Here is a 21,102-nt window from a genome sequence, read left to right on the forward strand (position 1 = left end):
GCGTTCGATAGTAATAAAGATTTTTGTAGCATTGCCTTGAATCACAAGTTAAAGTAAAAAAATTTGCAAAATAAAACTTCACCATCGACTTGCGTTTATAAAATAATATATATATTTGAGTGAAAAAAGAATTATATTCGGTTTTTATTGTTCACGCGTTACGTCAGATTATTAAGCATCATTAGCTTTCGAAGCGTCATTGACTCCTCCCGAGGAGTTGACAAAAGAGTGCCACTGAAACCACATATAGTTTCGGGATTATTTATGATCCATCCAAAGACATTTTATTATCTCGGAGAAAAGTGAGGAGAAGCATTTATATCCCCGCCGTTTAAACTAATTATTACCTAGCCGAAATGTGGGCGCACCTGTTACTAAAGAAATCTGTCCAAACAGCTTTGTACCGGTGATATACAACCTTCTAACACTTTACAATCCGAGCGTTTCCTACCGTTGTCCTCGCCTCATTCAATTTTCGCTTCGAAGCGCGGAAAATAACGCGGCTGAATTAATCCGCACGTTTATCGCGAGAATTCCCGATAACTCATTCGACGTTACGGCGTCCGGCAAGATACCGCGGGAGGAAGCACTCTATTAACTGCACCGAAGCCTATAAAACCTCGAACGCTATCTCCACGAATTTTAAGTATCACCTAGATATCCAATTAATCGACACAGCCGTGCCGACGTGAATGATACGCGCATTACAGATCGAATCGAGAGAGAAACATTCCTATCGGACGGCGGAGCGTCCAGTCTATAATAATTTCTTACGTCATTAAACGGGCACGCCGGTGCGACGCGTACTTTCGGTGAATTTATGATAATTACAAATCGTCGGTATGGAGACTGTCCGGCGATGATCATCGCCGTCCAAGAGAGCCGGGGATATATACTGCCGAAAAGGCCGGGTCCAGGTCGATCCGAATCCTCTACATATTCATGCGGGATTAAAGTCGGTCGCCTCGCCGACCGGCGTCGAGCGGGGGACGGCAAAAAAAGAGAGCAGAAGGGACCACGAAGAGAATCCCGATTATTCATGACGGTGGGGTGGTGCTGGCAACGGCAATCCCGCTCTGTTTGAACAGGGAAACGCGGCGCGGTGTGATCACTGATTTCGTTGTTTGCTCTGTATCCTAGATAAAAACTCGCTTCCGGTGAACGCGATGCACGGGATGGTGCAAGAAAAACAGTGAATTATTTGAGAATAGTAACACGGCTGACCGATTAATCTCCGGATTTTTTTTTTTTTTTCTATTTCTTTTTTTTATTTTTACTTTACGAGAACCATTTCCAAGATTGTTCGATTCCAAAAATCAACCTGTTTAACGTGAAACATTTTGCTGTTAATTACTATTTAACGGAACTGGTTAGCGTCAAGGAGAACTTATCCTGATTCGATTGGTACTTTTTATTTTGCAAAGCACGCGATAAATTATTCAACACGCCATGCGCTTAAACGCTTCATTAACTGGCACGAGGATAGTTGAAGTTCAAACTTCCGGTCGGCGCAGCGCGACAGATAGAAACGGTTCCGCGTCATATTTCTCACGAGCAGCACTCTTCTAAGCCAACGTTTGATTAATTGTCTCCAAATATCTCCGGGACACATACCTACAGGTCGTAGGCTCTCTCCCGAACGCGACTTGTGTACGAGGGGCTTGCTTACTCTTCTCCTTTTATATATCTATACATATACATATATATATATTTTTTTTTAAACACGTCCTAGATCCCTTCGTCCCATCTTCCGCATCCTTTGCCGCGGAAGACTTTCAATTCGGTCCATATTTCACGCGCACGATATTTTTAAACAGAACGGAGAATGAGTAATGGCGAGAGCGCTATCCTGCCGACCCTTTTAAACGAGGGGGGTTCCCGATATAGCGATGTGCAAGAGCAAGCCGGAGACGAATTTTCCTTCTCCGCGTGTCGAATGTAACGGTATTGACTCTTCACGAGAGCGAATAAAAGCTTCAAACGTTAAACATGTCGCGCCGCCGCCTCTCGAGCGCATTTGCATTCTATTCAAATTAACCTTACGCGGCTGTACATACTAGAAATTGATTATGGTGCCGTGAAAAAATGGATAATGATACTCACACTCGAGTGCTCGGCGGGACAGCGTGACTGTCGCGTGTAAACACGAGGCGTGAGTCGAAATTAAGAATTTTAATATATCGTCGTGAAACCGCGGTATTATACGAAATTTTGTCCGAAAAATCCTACGAGCTGTAAATATTCGTACTTTTGATTCCTGATCGCGAGAGGCCCTCGAAAACGGTGTGTTACGTACGGTTTATCACGTTGAGTAAAATCGGCGGCTAATGCCGAATAATGAGGGAAGTTCGTCGACCGGGGCGCGTAATCGAAACGTACGCGTTGACAACGTGGAGACGCCCGAGAAAGTATCGAAACGATTTGGTAGGCCTATAAACACGAGTTGGACCGAGCTTAGTAGGGCTTACCGTGGCGAAATGTTTCTACCGTGCTGACCGAGCCTGGCGTGCCTCGTATGGGACACACCGCACGCATGTGGCATGAAAATGCGACTTTATAATGGGATTAGGTAGGTTGCAATTCAGATTATAAATTGGATTATGGCGCACCGTTAACCGCACTAAACGCTTTAACCGTCCCCAGCGCTGCGCGCCCTTTTGTAAACGCGCAATTTGCCCCCTCGCTTGCATACTTTCGCGAATTGACCTCGCGGCGGCAACGACTATTGTGACGTAAATTGTGCCGTTGGACGGGAGAGGAGAGCTTTTCTCGAAGAGCCAGCGAACGCGCTCATCCAGTTGCAATTTTATTTGAAACTCACGAAAGACGAATACGGGTACCTCGCGCGTGCGTTATCCTATCGCTCTTGCGAGAGATAACATTTTTACCTAATTATCGCATGTAAAGGAATTAAAGTATACTACACTTTTCCGGCTAAGATACAGGGCGCTATTAAAAAATACGTCGCACATTTCGGCATTGAAAACGTTGCGACCGTGATGGCAAAGATAGTAAAAAAAAATAACGAATAGAAATCATAGTCACGAGCATTCCGCGGGTTTTAGCACACGACTTCGTAAAAGAATACAATGCTACGGTCCGCGCGGAGGTCAAAGAGAAACAAAAAAGGCATAGGAGTGCAAGGAGAATAGAAAGATGGAAAGGTCAGAAGCGAAGGCAGAACTAAAGAGATCACCCGCGGGGCGAAATAATACCAGGCAAAATGCGGTGGGCCACCCTTCGCCACGCTTTTCAAATCGACGCGAGATCGTGACCGGCGCGGGAGAAAGAGAGACCGACCGAGGGCAAAGGGAAGTCGCCGGGATTTTTGTTTAAGTGCCTGAGGGTAACCCACAGCCGTCGAATGTAGGCGGACGTCGATGCATTTCACCTGCTGTCAGAATTACCTGCCCTATACCCGTCCCCGTGGTATCCACGATTTTCACTAATTCTTCGAGAAGAGCCATTATTATTCTCCGCCGCAGAATGCGGAACCGATTCCGTGGCTCTTTATACGAGATCTTTTTCGGCACCGAGTTGGTTATTATCCCTAAGTTGTACTCAATTTCAAGTAAAGACCCCCGGTCGCTCGCTAACTCGACGAGCAGTAGGTACAAAACTCATATATCGCGGAAATAGAGAAATATGAATCAGTAAAAGAAAAAAAAAAACACGACGTGAATCTCGGAAAAATTAGAGATTACATCTTCATCGGATTTATCGAGTTTGCTTTAGTAAACATTATACGTCACTTAATTAGTCGAATAAAAATTCAGTACATTTTTTTTTTTTTTTTTTTTTTTTTTGTTAATTACAATAAGCAATTATTTTTATTACCTAGGCTAAATTGACTAGCATGTTCACCAATTAGTTTCACGCGTTAACGACCATAATAAATTCCCATCTTTCACATCAGTAGGACGAATGACCCTTACGTATTCTTAATTCCCACACGTCCCATGGATTTTTGGTAATTGGTAGAAACATAGAAAATCTGTCTCCTCTCTCGCGTGCCTTGTCATCGAGAAAAAATGTCCGGAAACCCTGCTGAGCCTCTCTGACCCTACCATTGGCGTAGAAGAGCTAACAGTAGACAAACCCAATGGCGTCGTCGGGGCGAAGTAGACGCCACGATCGGAATAATGATTAATGACTGTCACGCTCCACCGCGATAGTCGTATCATCTCAAACGGTACGGGCCGTACGTCTTAATTTATTTCTCGAAAATAATTTCACAAGACTTCGTTAGGATGTAAACGAACCACGTCCCGGCGGGCGCGCTCTTCCGCAACCATTTACATTTATCGCGTTTGTTCCGGCCGCCTTAAATTACGTCACGCGAAAAGTGCCCGGCGGAATTAGCGGCGATAAAGACGAGAGGCGTAAAATACCGCCGGCTGCCGATCGCAATAAAAAGTCTACGCGGTATCAGGTTTTTTTGTCAGCACGCGCTCATACGAACGAGATGCACCTGACGATGACCGCGTCCTCGCGCTCTTTTCCCTCGCATGTGCTTAAACCTATATCAAAGTGAATTATATTACGCCCTTACCACGTGTCGCCGTTTGCGCCATCATAAACATCCGGCGATTTCTTTTACGTTCTAAATAATCCATTTTATTGGTGCCCTATATATTACATATTATAAAGACAAAAAAAAAAAAAACATCAAAAAGGCAAGTATATATACCTTATTAAGACGTGGTTAAAAAAAGAAAATCCTTACACAATTTTAATACGCGAACGTTAAATATGAAATTTATACAGCACTTAATATTAAACGTGTAGATTTTAAAGTTACTGTTCAAGGAGTATATAAATAAACTGCCTTCTTCTTTGCGTCGGAATTAATTAAAAAAAAAAGAAGAAAAAAAAAAACTCTCTGACTCCCGTCGGGAATTAATTAAACGTTTTAGTTATGATTGAAGGATCTACTGGCGAACGCGGCGATGTGCGTCGAAGATGAGAAAAGGAACTCTCGCTCGACGGTTAGCAACAACTAGTGGCGTGCTTTTTAACGTACGTCATACATATGCAGGATTCGCGAATACGTTCGATTCGTAGGCGTTCGTCTCGCGAATATTTTCCATTTATGCAAATTCCGCCGGCGTGCGCAAGCATGCGGGGACGCTATCGCAATTAGGAGTCGCAGCTGTAACTGCGTGCGTAAGGGTGTCGTAACTTTGGCGAAGAGAGCCTCTCCCGCGTAACCGGAGACGATACCGCGAAGCACTTACCGACCTTAACCGAGAATATTTTGCGCCCTTACCTACTTCGACTAATGCGCTAAGTGGTGTGCGCTGTACATTTATGCGCGGTTGCGGTTACGTGCACGCGAAATTGCACCTTATCCCGATCGCCCGGCGCTCTCGGTCTCGAAACGACCGAGAGGAAAGTCGATCGAAAGCGATAGTATCGTAATCTTGAAACAATCCGCAACACACTCGCGCGCGCGTTAAGATTTTATCGAGCGCGCGAATTCCACCGAAATTCACGCCTACTTTTTAATATCAAGTTACACCACGAGGTACTCCCGCTACCGGGGCAATGAATATCTCTCGTGATCATTAAAACCGCAACCTCCCCTTCTTATCATCTCGAATTTCTTAATTTTCCACGCGTCGCGTGATAACCACGCGGAAGAAGAACGCGGCGCCGTTCACGGCGGTTTTATGCCTCGTTAGCGTGAATCGCGGCGCGCTCGGTTTTATGTTGCGACCGACACACCGGGCGCTCGCACCAGTGGCGTGACATTTTTTACGAAAAGGCAGGAAGATGTGAATTCGAGAGAAAGACCCCCTCAATCGATATCCTAATAATTTTCCTGTAATCGTGCTAAGCTATCGTCTCGACGGCGAGAATGAAAGAACAAACCCTTCTTTATTGCAAGTACACGACCCTCGCAGCCCTCATTTTCACCGGTATCCCCGCAGGAAAGGAAGGGGGAGAGATCTGCGCACCGTATCTCCGTATTATTATGATAAAATATTTTTTCGCCCATAAATAAACGTCCGGAAAGCGAGACCCCCGCCGCGCGCAGGCCACCCGACGCACGTTGTAACACGATAAACGCACCGCGCTCGCACATGTACTCGCGCAAGCATCCGCTGATCTCACGAATAAGCCGCGGTGTCTAGGACGAGCGGGCGAACGGTGTAAAACGACAGTCGCGATATCTTGACGCTATCAAGATGTATAAGACGCGCAATGCGTTATTGATCTCTATCTCCGCGCAGCACACAGGAAACACGTGGCAAAGAAACGCAAACCGCTATTAGCGATAGACGAAAAACATTGCAAAATAGCGTGGACTCTTTTTCGAGTAATTCCTATTTTTACGAGAGAGGATGATTAATTTTTTATTCTCCAGAACTAAGTACTTTTTTTTTTAATATTAAATTTAATATCTACGGGCATTAAACGTGCGTGTGTTCGATATCGTATTTTGTAACTAAAAGAATTAATAAGCCCTGACGGTTGTTGCGGCACAGCACCCCATTCCCTTCTAACACATATTAATGGGTGATAATCTAAGCACTGCGACTTGAAAGCGACATATCACTGGAATGCGTTTACACTCGCGAGGGCCCTATAATTCAGCGACTGGCTTTCAATGCGTTCGACGGACGTATCGGCGTGTTTGCGCAACCCGACAAAATATACAGATCGAATTCGGAGTGATTTGTTTTCTCTACCGTTAGAAATTTTGTCCGACCGTCTAGGCCGCGATGTGAAAATAAACATTTCTTTTTTTCTCTCTCTTTTTTTTTTTTCCGGGAGCCAAACTTTTTCGCGCCGCGAGCGTGACCATTACATTCATCCGCTTCCATCCCCTGTCCGAAACATTACTTTATAGTTAATATATATATGTATATATATATTTTAGCAGGTGGACTATACATATGCATATTGCACACGCGTCTGTCAGATAGTTTGAAATAGAGACCATAACGCATCCATCTTCGGACTATTAGCTCCTACATAACTCATCTCTTTTCCCCATCAGGCAAATTGGTATTTCGATCGAAAACGACTTTTCCCTCCCCCGACTATCCTGTCAAACTCGGTGCTTTTACGGTATGTGACTTATGGCACAGCAACGTGTTCAAAATCTCATGATTCATGAAAATTTCTCTTTCACGATATTTATTTCCATGTACCGACGTGTGGAAATTGGTGGCCGCATTTAGCGTGCCTGGGAATCCTCGTCCCGCTTATCCGCGGATGATAGAAAACTCGGATCTCTAACGGCACAATCGAATTTCACGTAAACGCTTAAAATCCGTTGGGGCATTTTGTGCGAAAGGTTCGAATAGCTCGCGAAGAAAATGAAATAAAAAAAAAATGTAAATTATTTCTGCCTCGTCAAAATTAATCCCGATCGTGTTCCACGAAACATTCCTCGAGTCTCCACCGAAATCCCGAGTATTTCGTGACTGAATGTATCGCAGGGGGTCAACCGGAGGGGTTCTCGAGTCGATCTACTCGCCGCGGGGATGCTCCGAATTCCGAAAACGAACTCTCGTGGGCGGACCGCGGCCCATAAATACTCGCGGTGTAAACACCGAATCGCCGATGTTTGGTCGGATCGAGCTCGGCCAAGCGTGCCAACGGATTCGATCATCTGATGTAAACCCTTTGCTAAAATAAACCTAGTCGGCGCGCTCATACCCGGCCGCCCGACTAATAACGCGATCCCAGATGATATATGTGGCATACTAATTATTCCTCATGGCCCTCGATGTTTCTCGCGCAACGAATTAACTACCGATTCACCAGTCGTCTCGAAAGAGGCAAATCGATTTAGAGATCGTGCGGAACCATAACGCGAGCAACGTAAGAAAAGCGATTGGAATATCGAGTCATAAGTCGAACGATCAGCAATAAACATATTGAATAACATTATACAATAGAGTTTAATTTCTTTTTTTTTTTTTCAATAATTTTCACGCTTTCGCAAATGTAACTATTGCGCAAACAAAATAATTATAAATATATCTACTCTATATTAAAATCAAATTAAATTAAATTAAATTAAAATGCAGGGTTTCACGTATAAACGCGTTGAAATCTTAAATCTTGGCTTCAAACTCGTTCTCGCTACGATACAACCGCGGCGCGATGCAAGCCATTTTCCTCAGAGTCTATTCGATAATTTTTACATAACAAGAACTGGTAACAAGATCCTATTGAGCGGCGTAACGAACAGAGTTCCGCGCGCAGTAAAGATAGTACGGGGAACAAGAAACTGCTGTACCCGGAGGGCTCCTGTATTAAACGGGCTTCTATTCGAGAAAATTATTGCGCGCGTTCGAGCTGCGTTTCGAGCCGAGGGTGCACCGGCCGTACGCCGAGATACGATCGTCATCCGCTGCTCTGACAAAGTAAAGTCGCTGCCGGAAAAAAAAAAAAATTCGCAGCCGCGCGGGTTTTATTAACAATACTCGCGCGGTATCGCGATCGAGGATCTAGCTCGCGTAATAATCGCACGCAGGCGTGATATCTCGCTGCTGTTTCTCCTACGAAAACACAAATCAACCATTGTTCGGTGGTAACAGAACCGGGAAACTTGTACCTGAATTGTATCAGCAGGTGGAAGACGAAGGAACGTAAAAACCCTTATTTCAAATGTTACCTCTTTCCGCGAGTAAAGTTAAATAATTTTCCAAATAATATAAACGCAAAACTCTTGTGGACACTTTCTAATATAAAGGTATTAAATTTTTTCAGCTGACTCCGCAAGTCACCACCGCGCTCCTCTTCTCATTTCGCGTACCACGAAGATGATAAACGCGAGCGCTATTTTATTTGATATTTTTCCTTGACTGCATGAATCAATTATCATTATCAGCGAGGGGATATTACTTTATCTTTTTCGCCTAATTTCGACATTTATCTCTTATCTGCTACAGTTACCGAGGCAGAAGGCGATAAATCATCCTCTCCCGTAAACAATTAATTTTACATATCATCGCGTAATAAACTCGAGCTGCCGCGCAGTATGATATGTCTTCGGAAAATTTGCTCGCGTAAGAGCCGACAACGAGGGCACGCAATGTGTAATTTCGGCGTCACCAGTGGCCGCAATTTGTGTCGATCGCGTGAGAAAAAGCTGTACGATAAGGCGCGGTTGGAAGAAAAAAAAAAAAAAAAAAAAAAGAAAAGAAAAAAAAAATTAATTTTACTTAATAACCTCGTACAAAGTCGCGGGGAATTAATTGCCGAGCGGTTTCTCGCGGTTGTCGTGTAACCGATCACTTCGGCGAGCGGTTTTCGAAGGCGGCCGCGCAATTGATACCGGTCGGTATCGCGTTAATTGATTCGTAAGAGGCGAAATAACAGGCTTCCGGACGGACTGCCAGAAGTGCAATCGACGTCGGCCGAGTCGTCGGCCGCGGCTCCGCGCATAACTCCACGCCGGTATTATAATTGCGCACGGCGCAGCGACGGCCGCCGATTCGTCCGTGCAATTACTCCGGCTCTCTTTCGCCGCGGTCGAAGATCTATGGGACAGTTGACGCGCCGCGAAGAGGCGAAGCTGAAGGCCGCCGGCCAAGCCGGACCCCGGCAATTACACGCGATTCGCGTAATCGTAAAACGAAACGAACGCCAAGTGCACGCGCAATGTCGTTGCCGCGCGCGGTGTTTTCCTATGCGCGCACGGCGGAGCCCCTTCATCGGCGAGGCGAGCGTGCCGTAAATCAGCCGACGTATGGCTACAATGAGGGAGCGAGAGATAAAACGGGAAAAGAGAAGAGGTGCGCTCGCACGCATCTTGCGATTGTACGGGGAAACGCAATTCGCGCAGAAAATTATCCAGCCTCGCGAAGATACAATTACGATTGTGCCGTCCGAGATGAGATCACTTTTTTAACAGTTCTTTTTTTTTTTTTATCTCTTAGGTTTAAACAACGCGGATAAAAAGAGAAATGCGCGACTTCAATTTATTTCTCCGGCGGTATCGACGATGAACCTAACTGCCACGCGGCTCGCGAGCGGCATTGCGTCACGGTCGCAGGTGCAGTTCGGATGCAACCTGCGATCCGGCGCACCCACGTTACCCAGTAGCGGGGCGAGAGGATCGCGCGATAACGCGGCGAAGGAGGCAGGCAAAGACGACGAAGAGGAAGATGACGACGAGGAAGAAGACGAAGTCGCGAGACGGCGGAGGAAGAGGAGGACGCCAGGAGGAACAAGGGGAGGTGGAGGAGAAGGCGAGAGGAGCTCGAGCGTGAAACATGCGACAAGGACGGAGAGAACGAAGCAGGTACTCAGTGCTCCGCCCCAGGTACACGGCCAACATGGCCGCTGAGGGACGGATTGGCGGAGGCCAGCCACGACGCCGACCGATGTCGTCATGACGCCCGCGCTTCACTCAGCTCGGCTCAAACTCAACGGATTTCGTTCGCGTCGGTCCCTACGGCACTCCTCCGTTCCGAGGCGGTTGCCGCCCACCCTTCTTCAGCTTTCCCTCCGCCGACCTCCTCACCGACCGGCTGTACCCTCACCGAGGTTGCACGTGTAACGCACGCACTCCCGCTCTCTGCTGCAGCCGCCGATTTCCGTCCGCGATTTCGCGCGCCGCGAAGAGACCTCCGATCGGACCAGCCGATAGATCTGACCGACTTCACCGTTTGATACCCGATCGACGTTACACTCTCGCGCGTCTTTTACGCAGGTATGCATACGTTATGTGCATTGTCACGAATATTTTAACTTGCACAAATGGGCACGATAAGGTAATTTGCATATAGAGACGAGGATTGACAATCGAAGGAGAGGACGCGCTTAATTTTCTAAAGAATTCGACGCGAGAGGACAGCAAAAAGTGGCAGCGGTGATAAATAAGAGTCTAAATTTATTTATGAGCAATCCCACCAAATGTCACGTATTCCTCACTATCGCCCTAACAATATATGTATAATAAAAAAAAAAAAAAAATAAGACCCTCCCCAAATATGTAATGTTAAATAATTTTTAAATAAAGAAAAAAATATTAAAATATATTGCGTATTATGGTTTAACTCTCAAGTCAGAGAACGTCTCAAACGTTTCGATTCCGTCGTAAAATATCACGTGTATTAATTTGTTGACACAATTCTCGGAAATGGCAAATTGCATGAATAACGCGGGCATATATTTGCAATGCATTGCTAAGCGGAAACGCAGTATATTATTAACCGCGCAGGATGCAGTTTGTTCGTCTCACGTTATTCGTTACTTTCCAATGCAATCACGTTTGTAACTAAGTTGCAGCCCGCGAGGCGTTGCAAGAATACTCGAGTGCATGATGCATGACAAATATGCACGCTAATGCAAGGGTACCCTCGCAGATTTATCTTCGCTCGTCCGCACCGATGTGCGAAACCCGCTCCCGATAAGTAATTAAACTTCCTAATGCAATTTGCATTAGTTTCTTTACCGAGCACGACAGTCAGCAGAAACGGTTAATGGAATAAGCCTTACGCAATGATTAATTGGCACAATTGTATAGAAAAACCAGCGGAATTTTTACTTCCTACTAACTCTCGATCAGTCGTTTTGTATTATTTAAATAATATAAAAAATATATGTTGAATAAAAATTCTTTAGCGCTATACCTTTTTTTTTTTTTCAGTTAAAAGCTCAGATCGAACTACGTACGAAAATTTATACGAAACGGGGAAAGTCCGGATTATTTTTCTACTTCAGCGAAATTCGTCTTATCTTCGAAATTAATCCCTGGTGAAATCGCTACGGAGTTTCGAGTGAGATTCCGGTTTATTAAATATCTTTTTAGTTTTGTATTTAATCTCAGCCAGCATTCGTAAGAGAAAGAAGTCGAGGGGTCGACGAGGTAGATCCCGAGTGAGCGACGTTTGCTTGTGAGTCGGCAATTCGTCGCGCTTCTCCAACGCACGAAGCGGTAGAAAGCGCACCGGTAAAAAGCTTCGCATAATAATTCATCGGCGGTAGACACGAAAGCGATGGGGGTCGTAGCTGTTATTAGAGAAGTAAGCTTCGCGCGGTTACATTTGGAAAACGCCGATTGTTATTGCGCGGCCCGACTAATGGGCGCCGGATGATGAATACGCGTGAAACTCAAGTAATATCGCGAGCGACCGAGAACACGGGCGAAGAAACAGAAACGAGCTGCCACCTGTTGATCCGTGGCAGCCACTCAATATTTATGCGCACGTGACGAAATATCGCTTAAAACGCTAGTCAGTATTAACATAAACCTGTACAGGACAATCCGTGATGGCTACCGGCCGTCAAATAAATATGAGATTCCTATCGTGTTCTTTGTCGTCGGGAAATAATTCTTTCGCGCGTCATACGAAAAGTCTGAAGTTAAACAGAAAAAAATTTCCTAGCGTGTATTTATAACGGGGCGTATTTTAAGCGACGAAGATACAACGTATTACTGTTAAATCATTCAAATAATTGCATTAAAAAATCTCTATAACTATAAAACATTTATTTTGTCTTCAAAAAACTAATAAGGAAAATAACTCATTTTTAAATAAATTTTGTCTACTAAAAATTAAAATCTATAAGTATAACATCATAGTTCTTTAAATTGTGAAATAAATTATCAATGTAGAATTTTTTATTCGTATAAAAATATTTTAAACATTGTTAAAAAAAAAAAAAAAAAAATGTATGTACATTATTTTTATAAAAGAATTATTTTTAACATAGTAAAATGTAGAGATTTTTTAGTGCTGCAGTTTAATTCACCACCACCAGAATGCAGCATTTGATTGACGGTCATAGAGTGCTCTCTGTGCGACTCGAAAATCAACGTGTACTCAAATATATAATTTCTTACTCACAGAGTCGATGTGCAGCGGCGGAGTTATTCAGCAACAGTGATTTGGCCATGTCGTGTCTGTCATTGACCAGGGCTGTGGTGTGAGAAGGAAGAAGAAGTAACAGTGATCCTGTAACATAAATAACATAAAAAATTATAGATTTTTATTAACAAGATGCATAAAAAAATAAAAGAGAATTATATTCATGTAAGTAGAAACATACCATTAGGTATGCTTTTATGCATTAGGTATGCACTAGGTTGCTCCGATGAAGCCTGATGTCTGTCCTAGATCTCCTCCTCCTCTCAGAATGGGATGTCGGCTTTCAGAATTTTTTTACGAACGAAACTCGCAGCTCGCCGTTTACGATTTCCGACGGTGGGTAAGCGAAAGGTAGAAACATACTTCTCCATCGTCGTACCAACGAAAAATTCGAGATGTCTCCTAAAAAAAAAAATATATGGTTTATTTTATACATTTCCAAATATGCGACAAATCTGTAGCCTACACATGTTGCGGTGGCTACTCTTTTATTTAAATTAATGATTTATACCTTGGCAATATGATTCGATGATAATAGTACATCTACTGCATTAGAATTGATGCTGTCCACCGGACGATCCCGCTGCGAGAACGCCGTCTGTGCGATGCAGAGCATTACTTTCAATGTTTGATAGCCTCGTCCGTTGTTGAATTATTTATAACAGCGTTGTCCAAAAAAATATTACAATCCAGTCCACTTCGTACACTGATGTACGTCCGTACTGCTTCAATCTGAAATTAAATATAGACAATTAATTAATTTGTACTATGATAGTACTCGAGCAAAGAAAGATATCGTACCGTATAACAATTTCGCGGCAACAATTATTCTCGTTAAATTTTTATAGACAACGATGAACAAAATGGCGTAAACCGTTACCCTCCTTCGTCTTCTTCTGTTCGGACGCGGTGCTCACGGAGCCTACTCCCGCTAGACGACTATCACTTTTCGAGCGTTGCGAACAACCGACAAGCTGCGAAAACTACTCACGACTGCGACGCGTACGAAAAAATTGCTCTCGGACGCAGACGCGACCGCCGAAAACCGCGGAGCAATTATTTCGTTGCACGATTACATCTTCGACGCGACTACTGACGAAAATTCGAACAGTTGAAGACGATGAAACGAAACGTCGTAGTATTAATCGGCGCTCACAGATGACGCCTCTAATACATTAACCTGCGCTTTTCGATAATCACAAATTTTTTTCTGTAATTACTCTTTCTATTGATATTGCTGCGTTATCGAATTATTAATTTTAATTAATGTTTAATTAGTAAATTAATTTTTTAACTAGATCAGAAACGTTATTCAATTTACGATAGCTCGGTCCAGAACATGATATTACCGACATTACCAGCGACACAATACGAAAGAACATGCATTTCTAGAAAAATACGTAACTACATTTTTTTAAATTAATAATTTTTTTACCTTAGCTTATTTTGCGTACAATAAATTCCATTGGAGAAGGCATCATTAAAATTCTCTTAAACCACTGCCATCGACATCCAACGTTTGTCGAGCATCCTGACATTGCATATACGATTTGCATTACTGGCGATTGCATGTCGATACATATTTATTCTACGTTCATTCATAAATTTAACATTTGTTTTTAATTAACATGAAGAACGATCAACTGTGGTACAGAGCGGCGTCTATGCTGAAACAATGGCGCGTCAGCTGATGGTCGCTCGGCAAGGCAGCGTCAGCTACCCCAAGCGTTGCGGGCAGACGCGCATTCGTAAATAATAACGCGCACGGAAAAGTTGGACGAGCAGCTACGATATGGTAGACCTAAAAGCGAACGTTAGTTTCGCGTGTCAGCGATGCCTGCAGCCGTTGAGACTGGACTCAAGCTTCGACCATCTCGGGGAGCACACGCTGGCTGAACTCTCACGTAGGTAATTTCTATTTTGTGTAGGCGACATCGACCATTTATTATGACCTGGCTGCCCCACTCGGTACCTTCGCGTTGATAATACTGCTTTGTACGCACTGGTCGCTCGCATGCATACACTAACTGTGCTTTTAACAAAAATCTCTGTAAATAATACACATATGTTAATTTTTTAACAATTCTAATTAGGGCAACAAACGTTATTAATAAGCTAGTGCTATGTGTTATGTATAATGACTCACATATATACTTAGAGCCAACACTGCTTCTCTTTATGTACTACACATATAAAATTTATATCCAATATCATTCGATACACGAGAAGCAATGCTGGTTCTTAATTATTTAGAAAATTAAATTATATTAAAGGTAATGTTTCGAGGTCTATTCTATATACAATACGTTTGTGTATTCAAATATCTAATAACAAATATCAAATATAATTGCTTCACTTGCAACAATTATCTAAGACAGTGTGTTACATAATTATTATTTTATTGCAGTTCCTATACAACAGCAAGTTGTTGGAGAATTAGAACCACAGAGTGACAGTATAGAACATTTAGTTCCACCATTTAGATTGACTGAGTCAGGAAATGGTACAAATGGATTTATGTTAGTTGGAGATTCTGGTGAAACAGAAAGTTTAAGCCACCATTTAAAGGTATGTAGAGAAAGGACTAGCTCGAGGATTGAGACACATTTTTAATGTCACACATATGCACAATCTGATTTATATTTTTTTTTTAGGTACGAGCAACGCTATTCGATATACTCAGCAGTAGCAGTTCAGCAGATCATCCACTTTGTGATGAATGTACAGATAGTCTTTTATTGCTGATGGATCAGCAATTACGAATGACAGAAGGCGAATGGTCGGATTATAACGAATATTTAAAAAAGTTAGAAATTGAGCAACAGTATCAAGGACACGAAGATGTAGAGATGGAAAATCTTACAAAAGAATTGCAGGATGTAAAAGCTGAAGAAGAAAGAATGATAAGAGAACTGGAAGCATTAAGAAAAGAAGAATTTGCTACTAAAAATGCCATAGCAGAACAAGAAAGAGAAAGAGAGAGGTTACAAAGTGAAGAAGATAGGTACTGGAAGGAATATTCAAAACATAGAAGAGATCTTATGTTAGCAGACGACGAATGCCGCAGGTAAATAAAATATCTCAAAATATATCTAAATATTTGTTCTCAAGTAAAACAATAATCGTTCAATTTACATAAAACTTGATTTTTTTTTTAGTCTAGATAACCAATTAGCATATGCATCCTCACAACTCGAAAGGTTAAAAAAGACGAACGTTTTTAACGCTACATTTCATATCTGGCATTCGGGCCACTTTGGAACAATAAATTCTTTTCGACTGGGACGATTGCCGAGTGCGCCAGTAGACTGGAGCGAAATAAACGCTGCATGGGGACAAACAACTCTTTTGCTAGTAGCTCTCGCACGCAAAATGAATTTAACATTTAAACGTTTCCGTTTAGTGCCATTTGGCAACCACAGTTATATCGAGGCTTTAGATCAAAACAAAGAGCTTCCATTATACGGAAGTGGAGGATTTAAATTTTTGTGGGACACAAAATTTGACGCAGCTATGGTTGCATTTTTAGATTGTTTGCAACAATTTAAAGAGCAAGTTGAAAAAGGAGACAGTGAATTTTGTTTGCCATATAGAATGGATCGAGGCAAAATTGAGGACTCTGCGACAGGCAACTCCTATTCTATAAAGTATTCTATCAAGTTATAATTATAGATATTATCTGTGTGTAAAAAATTTAATTCCTTAAATTAATTTTTTTATCTTTTTTCCAGAATACAATTTAACTCAGAGGAACAATGGACCAAGGCCCTAAAGTTTCTACTAACAAATTTAAAATGGGGTCTTGCATGGGTTAGTTCTCAATTTACTAAAGATGAACTAAATACAAATTAAATGTCTCCTAATTTTATGATTGTGTAATTATCTTGTCATTATTATAAATGCTCTATTTGTAAATAAATTGCAGTTGAACGATAACATGGTTTTTACCTCCTATTAATTGCTTTAAAAATTAACTATCTAAAATTTATTTTAAATAACAGTTATTTTTTTTATATTCTATTTAACAGTATTCAGGTTTATTAAGTAAAAACCAAGACACACCATAAAGGAAACTGGATGGACTCTGTACTTTTTTGGATCTTATGTAATCTTTTAGTTCAGGAACACTTAGCTCTACCACTTCTATGAGTTCACCTTCGGCTTCATCGCCACCACCTTTAACAAAATATGGAAAAATTTCTTGTATATTCAAGATACAGTTTGATATTATAACAGGTATTATTTCTTGAAACTACTTTAAAAAGAAAATATTTTTAATTATACTTACCAGGGTGTATTTGCATATCATCTGTTACTTCTACATAGAAAAGAGTTTGTTTTGCACTAGCAGAAGCACTGGATCTAAAAAATAAAAGAATATATACTGTTTTAATAATAATTTTACATAAATCAAATTACACTGTATCGATAATCTTTCAATGCTTCCTAACCTAATAAATATATTATAATTTTTATTGATACAATTACAATTGATACAAATTATTTTGATACTATTGATACAACAGTGAGAATTTTAAACTCACAAGTACGTAGTAATTTCGCTAAATGTCGAGGTAGGTGCTTCATAGCCGCACTCTTCCTTCAATTCATCCTTTGCAATCTCGACAAGAGACTTGTCTTTGTCTACGATACCAGCGCAAAGTTCCAAGGACAATCCAAGTGTCGCGGGATAACGCTCGACATCGATGACCTTTTCTGTTTTCGGTAGAGATGCGTAGTAAACTGCTGGCCGGAATTGTTTGACGAACACGAGCTTTTTTCGACTCGTGTTAAAGATGACTATGGACACACTGTCGTGGATCGTTATTACGTCCCAACTTTTCGACATACGACCTTGCGTGAAAGCCAGGCGAACACTCTTTAACCACGGCGAATCCTGCGGGACTTTTCCTATGCTGACATTGTGTAAATCGAGCATTTGCTCACGTACGTGCCGTTTTTTCTCATCCTGAGTCGAGTTCATCTCTTGTCAGAACTTGCCGAGTACCCTGAACTAAAGTACGGAGAAATTCCTTTTTTCTTGTCTCCTTATATCATATATCTTGCATATCTCACGCGAGGATTGTGAGACAATACATATCACAAAAAGTAGATAGTCAGTTTCTACGACTTTCGATGACCACGTACGAATCACATGGCGGCTTGTATACGTGACTTTAACGTGGTGTGCGTCGTCATACCGGAACAGCAAGTGTAGTTACATGTGCTTGCGCAGTGGCTGAGGTAATAGTGATGCGCATCCCCTTCCAGTTCCGTGACCGGCGCAGTACGGCAGTACGACACATGTACTCTAGGGGCTTTGTGTGAGACGACGCACACCATGGATCACGTACGATAATCGCCGTCGCCGAAACAAACGCCGTCTGTACTTGCCATCCAGTGTGCGTACATTACGGAACCGATCGAGCAGGGATGGATTTGTGCGAACAACGGCTACGACATACTACGACGCAAGCAGATCAGCAACGTTCGTGTGCATTCATGGCTGGTTCGTGCCATTGGAGAGGCAAGATTGCTTGGCATCAACGACACGAGATGTGGCCGATGGTGAGATGCGAGATCTTTCGCCGGCGAGGCAACTGCTCTTCGAATTTCGGGCGCCACGAGGTCGGAACAACACTCACGCGAAGGTAAGTGCGTACCACGTATGAGCAGCATGATCTCGAGACAGTCGCGGTATGGATTATTTTCGGAAACGACTTTGCTACGACACTTTGCCATCGCGAGGCAATGAGACATCGTGATCGTGATCGTGTGTTTTCAAAAGGTTTTTACCCTATCCCGATGCGTACGTCGCAGTACACGTACGTATATATACTTTACGCTGATCTGAAATTCATCTTAAGAGAGTTGATCATAACTTGCGCGATCGTGTACGCATCAGTAGTCGTCCGATTTGAAAAGTTCAGATTACGGAAGCGCTCGATGAGTCACGGAATCGCGCGAACGTCTTTAGCTAGGCTTTGGAAGCTCGGTAACATTCGTGCCTTATCGGGGACAGTCGAAATCGTAATATAACTGCTCTTCGAATTTCAGATGTTCACTGCGTCCTCCTCGAGTTTGTCGCCGCCCATCGACTCGAACATCTTTTCTAATTGCACCTGAAGTTGTTGAATGTTGTTCATTAAACTGCATGCCTGAAAAATAAAACAATTTAAAAAATGTAAGTAATTAATAATTTCATTGAGATTTTCATAAATTTTTGTTTGCTCTGAAGTACATACCATTCGTTCCTCTTTCAGATGGCTTGGGAATTCATTCTTCGCTATATCCGCGTGAGCCACTAAAACTTTGACGATGGTTTTTGCAAATCTCTTCATATATCTTTGCCGGATCCGGGCATTCTAGCTTCGACACCACATCGAAGTACTGTGGATCAGCTGTGTAAAAACACCGACGACGGAGACGCTGAAGAGCATATGCTCGCTACTCTTCTGGAACTGTAAGTAAAGAACAAAGAATTGTAAGGTCTTTTACGTTGTTTTTATGAATAATCACTCATTTATTTTATTTCATTTAAATTGTACAATAAAGTTACAGAGTGCCTTATCGGGGACAGTCGGAATCGTAATATAACTGCTCTTCGAATTTCAGATGTTCACTGCGTTCTCCTCGAGTTTGTCGCAGCCCATCGACTCGAACATCTTTTCTAATTGCACCTGAAGTTGTTGAATGTTGTTCATTAAACTGCATGCCTGAAAAATAAAACAATTTAAAAAATGTAAGTAATTAATAATTTCATTGAGATTTTCATAAATTTTTGTTTGCTCTGAAGTACATACCATTCGTTCCTCTTTCAGATGGCTTGGGAATTCATTCTTCACTATATCCGCGTGAGCCACTAAAACTTTGACGATGGTTTTTGCAAATCTCTTCATATATCTTTGCCGGATCCGGGCATTCTAGCTTCGACACCACATCGAAGTACTGTGGATCAGCTGTGTAAAAACACCGACGACGGAGACGCTGAAGAGCATCTGCTCGCTACTCTTCTGAAACTGTAAGTAAAGAACAAAGAATTGTAAGGTCTTTTACGTTGTTTTTATGAATAATCACTCACTTATTTTATTTCATTTAAATTGTACAATAAAGTTACAGAGTGCCTTATCGGGGACAGTCGGAATCGTAATATAACTGCTCTTCGAATTTCAGATGTTCACTGCGTCCTCCTCGAGTTTGTCGCAGCCCATCGACTCGAACATCTTTTCTAATTGCACCTGAAGTTGTTGAATGTTGTTCATTAAACTGCATGCCTGAAAAATAAAACAATTTAAAAAATGTAAGTAATTAATAATTTCATTGAGATTTTCATAAATTTTTGTTTGCTCTGAAGTACATACCATTCGTTCCTCTTTCAGATGGCTTGGGAATTCATTCTTCGCTATATCCGCGTGAGCCACTAAAACTTTGACGATGGTTTTTGCAAATCTCTTCATATATCTTTTCCGGATCCGGGCATTCTAGCTTCGACACCACATCGAAGTACTGTGGATCAGCTGTGTAAAAACACCGACGACGGAGACGCTGAAGAGCATCTGCTCGCTACTCTTCTGGAACTGTAAGTAAAGAACAAAGAATTATAAGGTCTTTTACGTCGTCTCGGTTTTGCACGCTCGCTCCTTCTCGCTCCGTCTTCTTTTCGCCCGCCGGCTCTCGGACAGCGATTTCGCTTCCTTGCACGGCCACCGCCGTTTTCTTCCTTCTTGCTCTCGCTTAGGTGTGCTCGAAGCCCCGCGGATGCGGATCGCCGTTGGGCCTTTCACTGAGGCCTACGGGCTACGGGTCGCGACCTCACCGTGGTCCACCACTCCCTCTTTGCCTTCCTCGGGCTCCCTCTCGTGTCTTCCTCCTTCCTCTCTTCCACACTCGTCTCTTTTCTTTCTTTTTCTTTAAACATTTTTACCTTCCTTCCTGCCGCTTCCTCCTCCCCCGAGCCGCCTCCTTCGTCTTTGTGCTTTAGCTTAACTCGGCTCCCTTTGCCTACACTTCGCTTTTCTCCGTCCTTCTCTTTACCGCCGGCCACTACCGCGTCTTCTTCTTTTCCTCGCTCTTCCTGCTACTCTCGTCGAGATCCTCGTTTATTCCACGTTATTCTCGTTACGTTTATACAGCGAAAATCAACGCGCCGTAGTTTCTGACACTTCGAAATGTCATAATCGAAAAGAATAAACTTGCCCTTTTTTATAATTTTAACAGTAATAAACATTTAATTAATTCATATAATTACATGGCGATGGAACAT

The 21,102-nt window shown here is 42.6% G+C and overlaps 3 protein-coding genes across 4 annotated transcripts in view; 1 reads left to right on the forward strand and 2 right to left on the reverse strand.

Moving 5' to 3' along the window:
• Positions 1 to 14,506, reverse strand: part of Hth (Meis homeobox homothorax) — a 388,286-nt gene extending 373,780 nt beyond the window's left edge. The window contains exons 1-4 of the mRNA XM_070670915.1: positions 14,275 to 14,506; positions 13,351 to 13,571; positions 13,021 to 13,241; positions 12,819 to 12,926 (exon numbers count right to left, since the gene is read on the reverse strand). The gene's annotated coding sequence lies outside the window, so the exon portion shown is untranslated. The remainder of the gene's footprint in view (positions 1 to 12,818; positions 12,927 to 13,020; positions 13,242 to 13,350; positions 13,572 to 14,274) is intronic.
• A 23-nt stretch (positions 14,507 to 14,529) lies between these two features.
• Atg6 (Beclin-1-like Atg6) lies at positions 14,530 to 16,960 on the forward strand. 2 transcript variants are annotated; one of them, XM_070670917.1, is made up of 5 exons: positions 14,530 to 14,743; positions 15,247 to 15,407; positions 15,494 to 15,906; positions 15,998 to 16,486; positions 16,571 to 16,960. In XM_070670917.1, the coding sequence occupies exons 1-5, from the start codon at positions 14,632 to 14,634 to the stop codon at positions 16,689 to 16,691; spliced, it is 1,296 nt and encodes a 431-aa protein (XP_070527018.1). In that variant the 5' UTR covers positions 14,530 to 14,631; the 3' UTR covers positions 16,692 to 16,960. The 2 variants fall into 2 exon arrangements, with proteins under 2 accessions (XP_070527018.1, XP_070527021.1); XM_070670920.1 differs by having other exon boundaries at positions 14,605 to 14,747.
• On the reverse strand, positions 16,798 to 18,056 carry LOC139110939 (uridine diphosphate glucose pyrophosphatase NUDT14). The gene is made up of 3 exons (XM_070670922.1): positions 17,384 to 18,056; positions 17,128 to 17,201; positions 16,798 to 17,015 (listed from the first exon to the last, which is right to left on the reverse strand). The coding sequence occupies exons 1-3, from the start codon at positions 17,821 to 17,823 to the stop codon at positions 16,861 to 16,863; spliced, it is 669 nt and encodes a 222-aa protein (XP_070527023.1). The 5' UTR covers positions 17,824 to 18,056; the 3' UTR covers positions 16,798 to 16,860.
• Between the last annotated feature and the right edge of the window lie 3,046 nt (positions 18,057 to 21,102).

The sequence above is a fragment of the Cardiocondyla obscurior genome, linkage group LG22 (assembly GCF_019399895.1).
Source record: "Cardiocondyla obscurior isolate alpha-2009 linkage group LG22, Cobs3.1, whole genome shotgun sequence".
NCBI classification, from domain to species: Eukaryota; Metazoa; Arthropoda; class Insecta; order Hymenoptera; family Formicidae; genus Cardiocondyla; species Cardiocondyla obscurior.

Bases quoted from the DNA above. Each gene is read 5' to 3' on its own strand.
- LOC139110939 (XM_070670922.1), bottom strand. From the start codon at position 17,823: ATGAACTCGACTCAGGATGAGAAAAAACGGCACGTACGTGAGCAAATG. The intron at 17,202-17,383 runs GTGAGTTTAAAA...TTTATTTTTTAG, and splicing joins AGCGAAATTACTACGTACTT to ATCCAGTGCTTCTGCTAGTG. The intron at 17,016-17,127 runs GTAAGTATAATT...ATTTTGTTAAAG, and splicing joins TGATATGCAAATACACCCTG to GTGGTGGCGATGAAGCCGAA.
- Atg6 (XM_070670917.1), top strand. From the start codon at position 14,632: ATGGTAGACCTAAAAGCGAACGTTAGTTTCGCGTGTCAGCGATGCCTG. The intron at 15,408-15,493 runs GTATGTAGAGAA...TTTTTTTTTTAG, and splicing joins GTTTAAGCCACCATTTAAAG to GTACGAGCAACGCTATTCGA. The intron at 16,487-16,570 runs GTATTCTATCAA...TCTTTTTTCCAG, and splicing joins GGCAACTCCTATTCTATAAA to AATACAATTTAACTCAGAGG.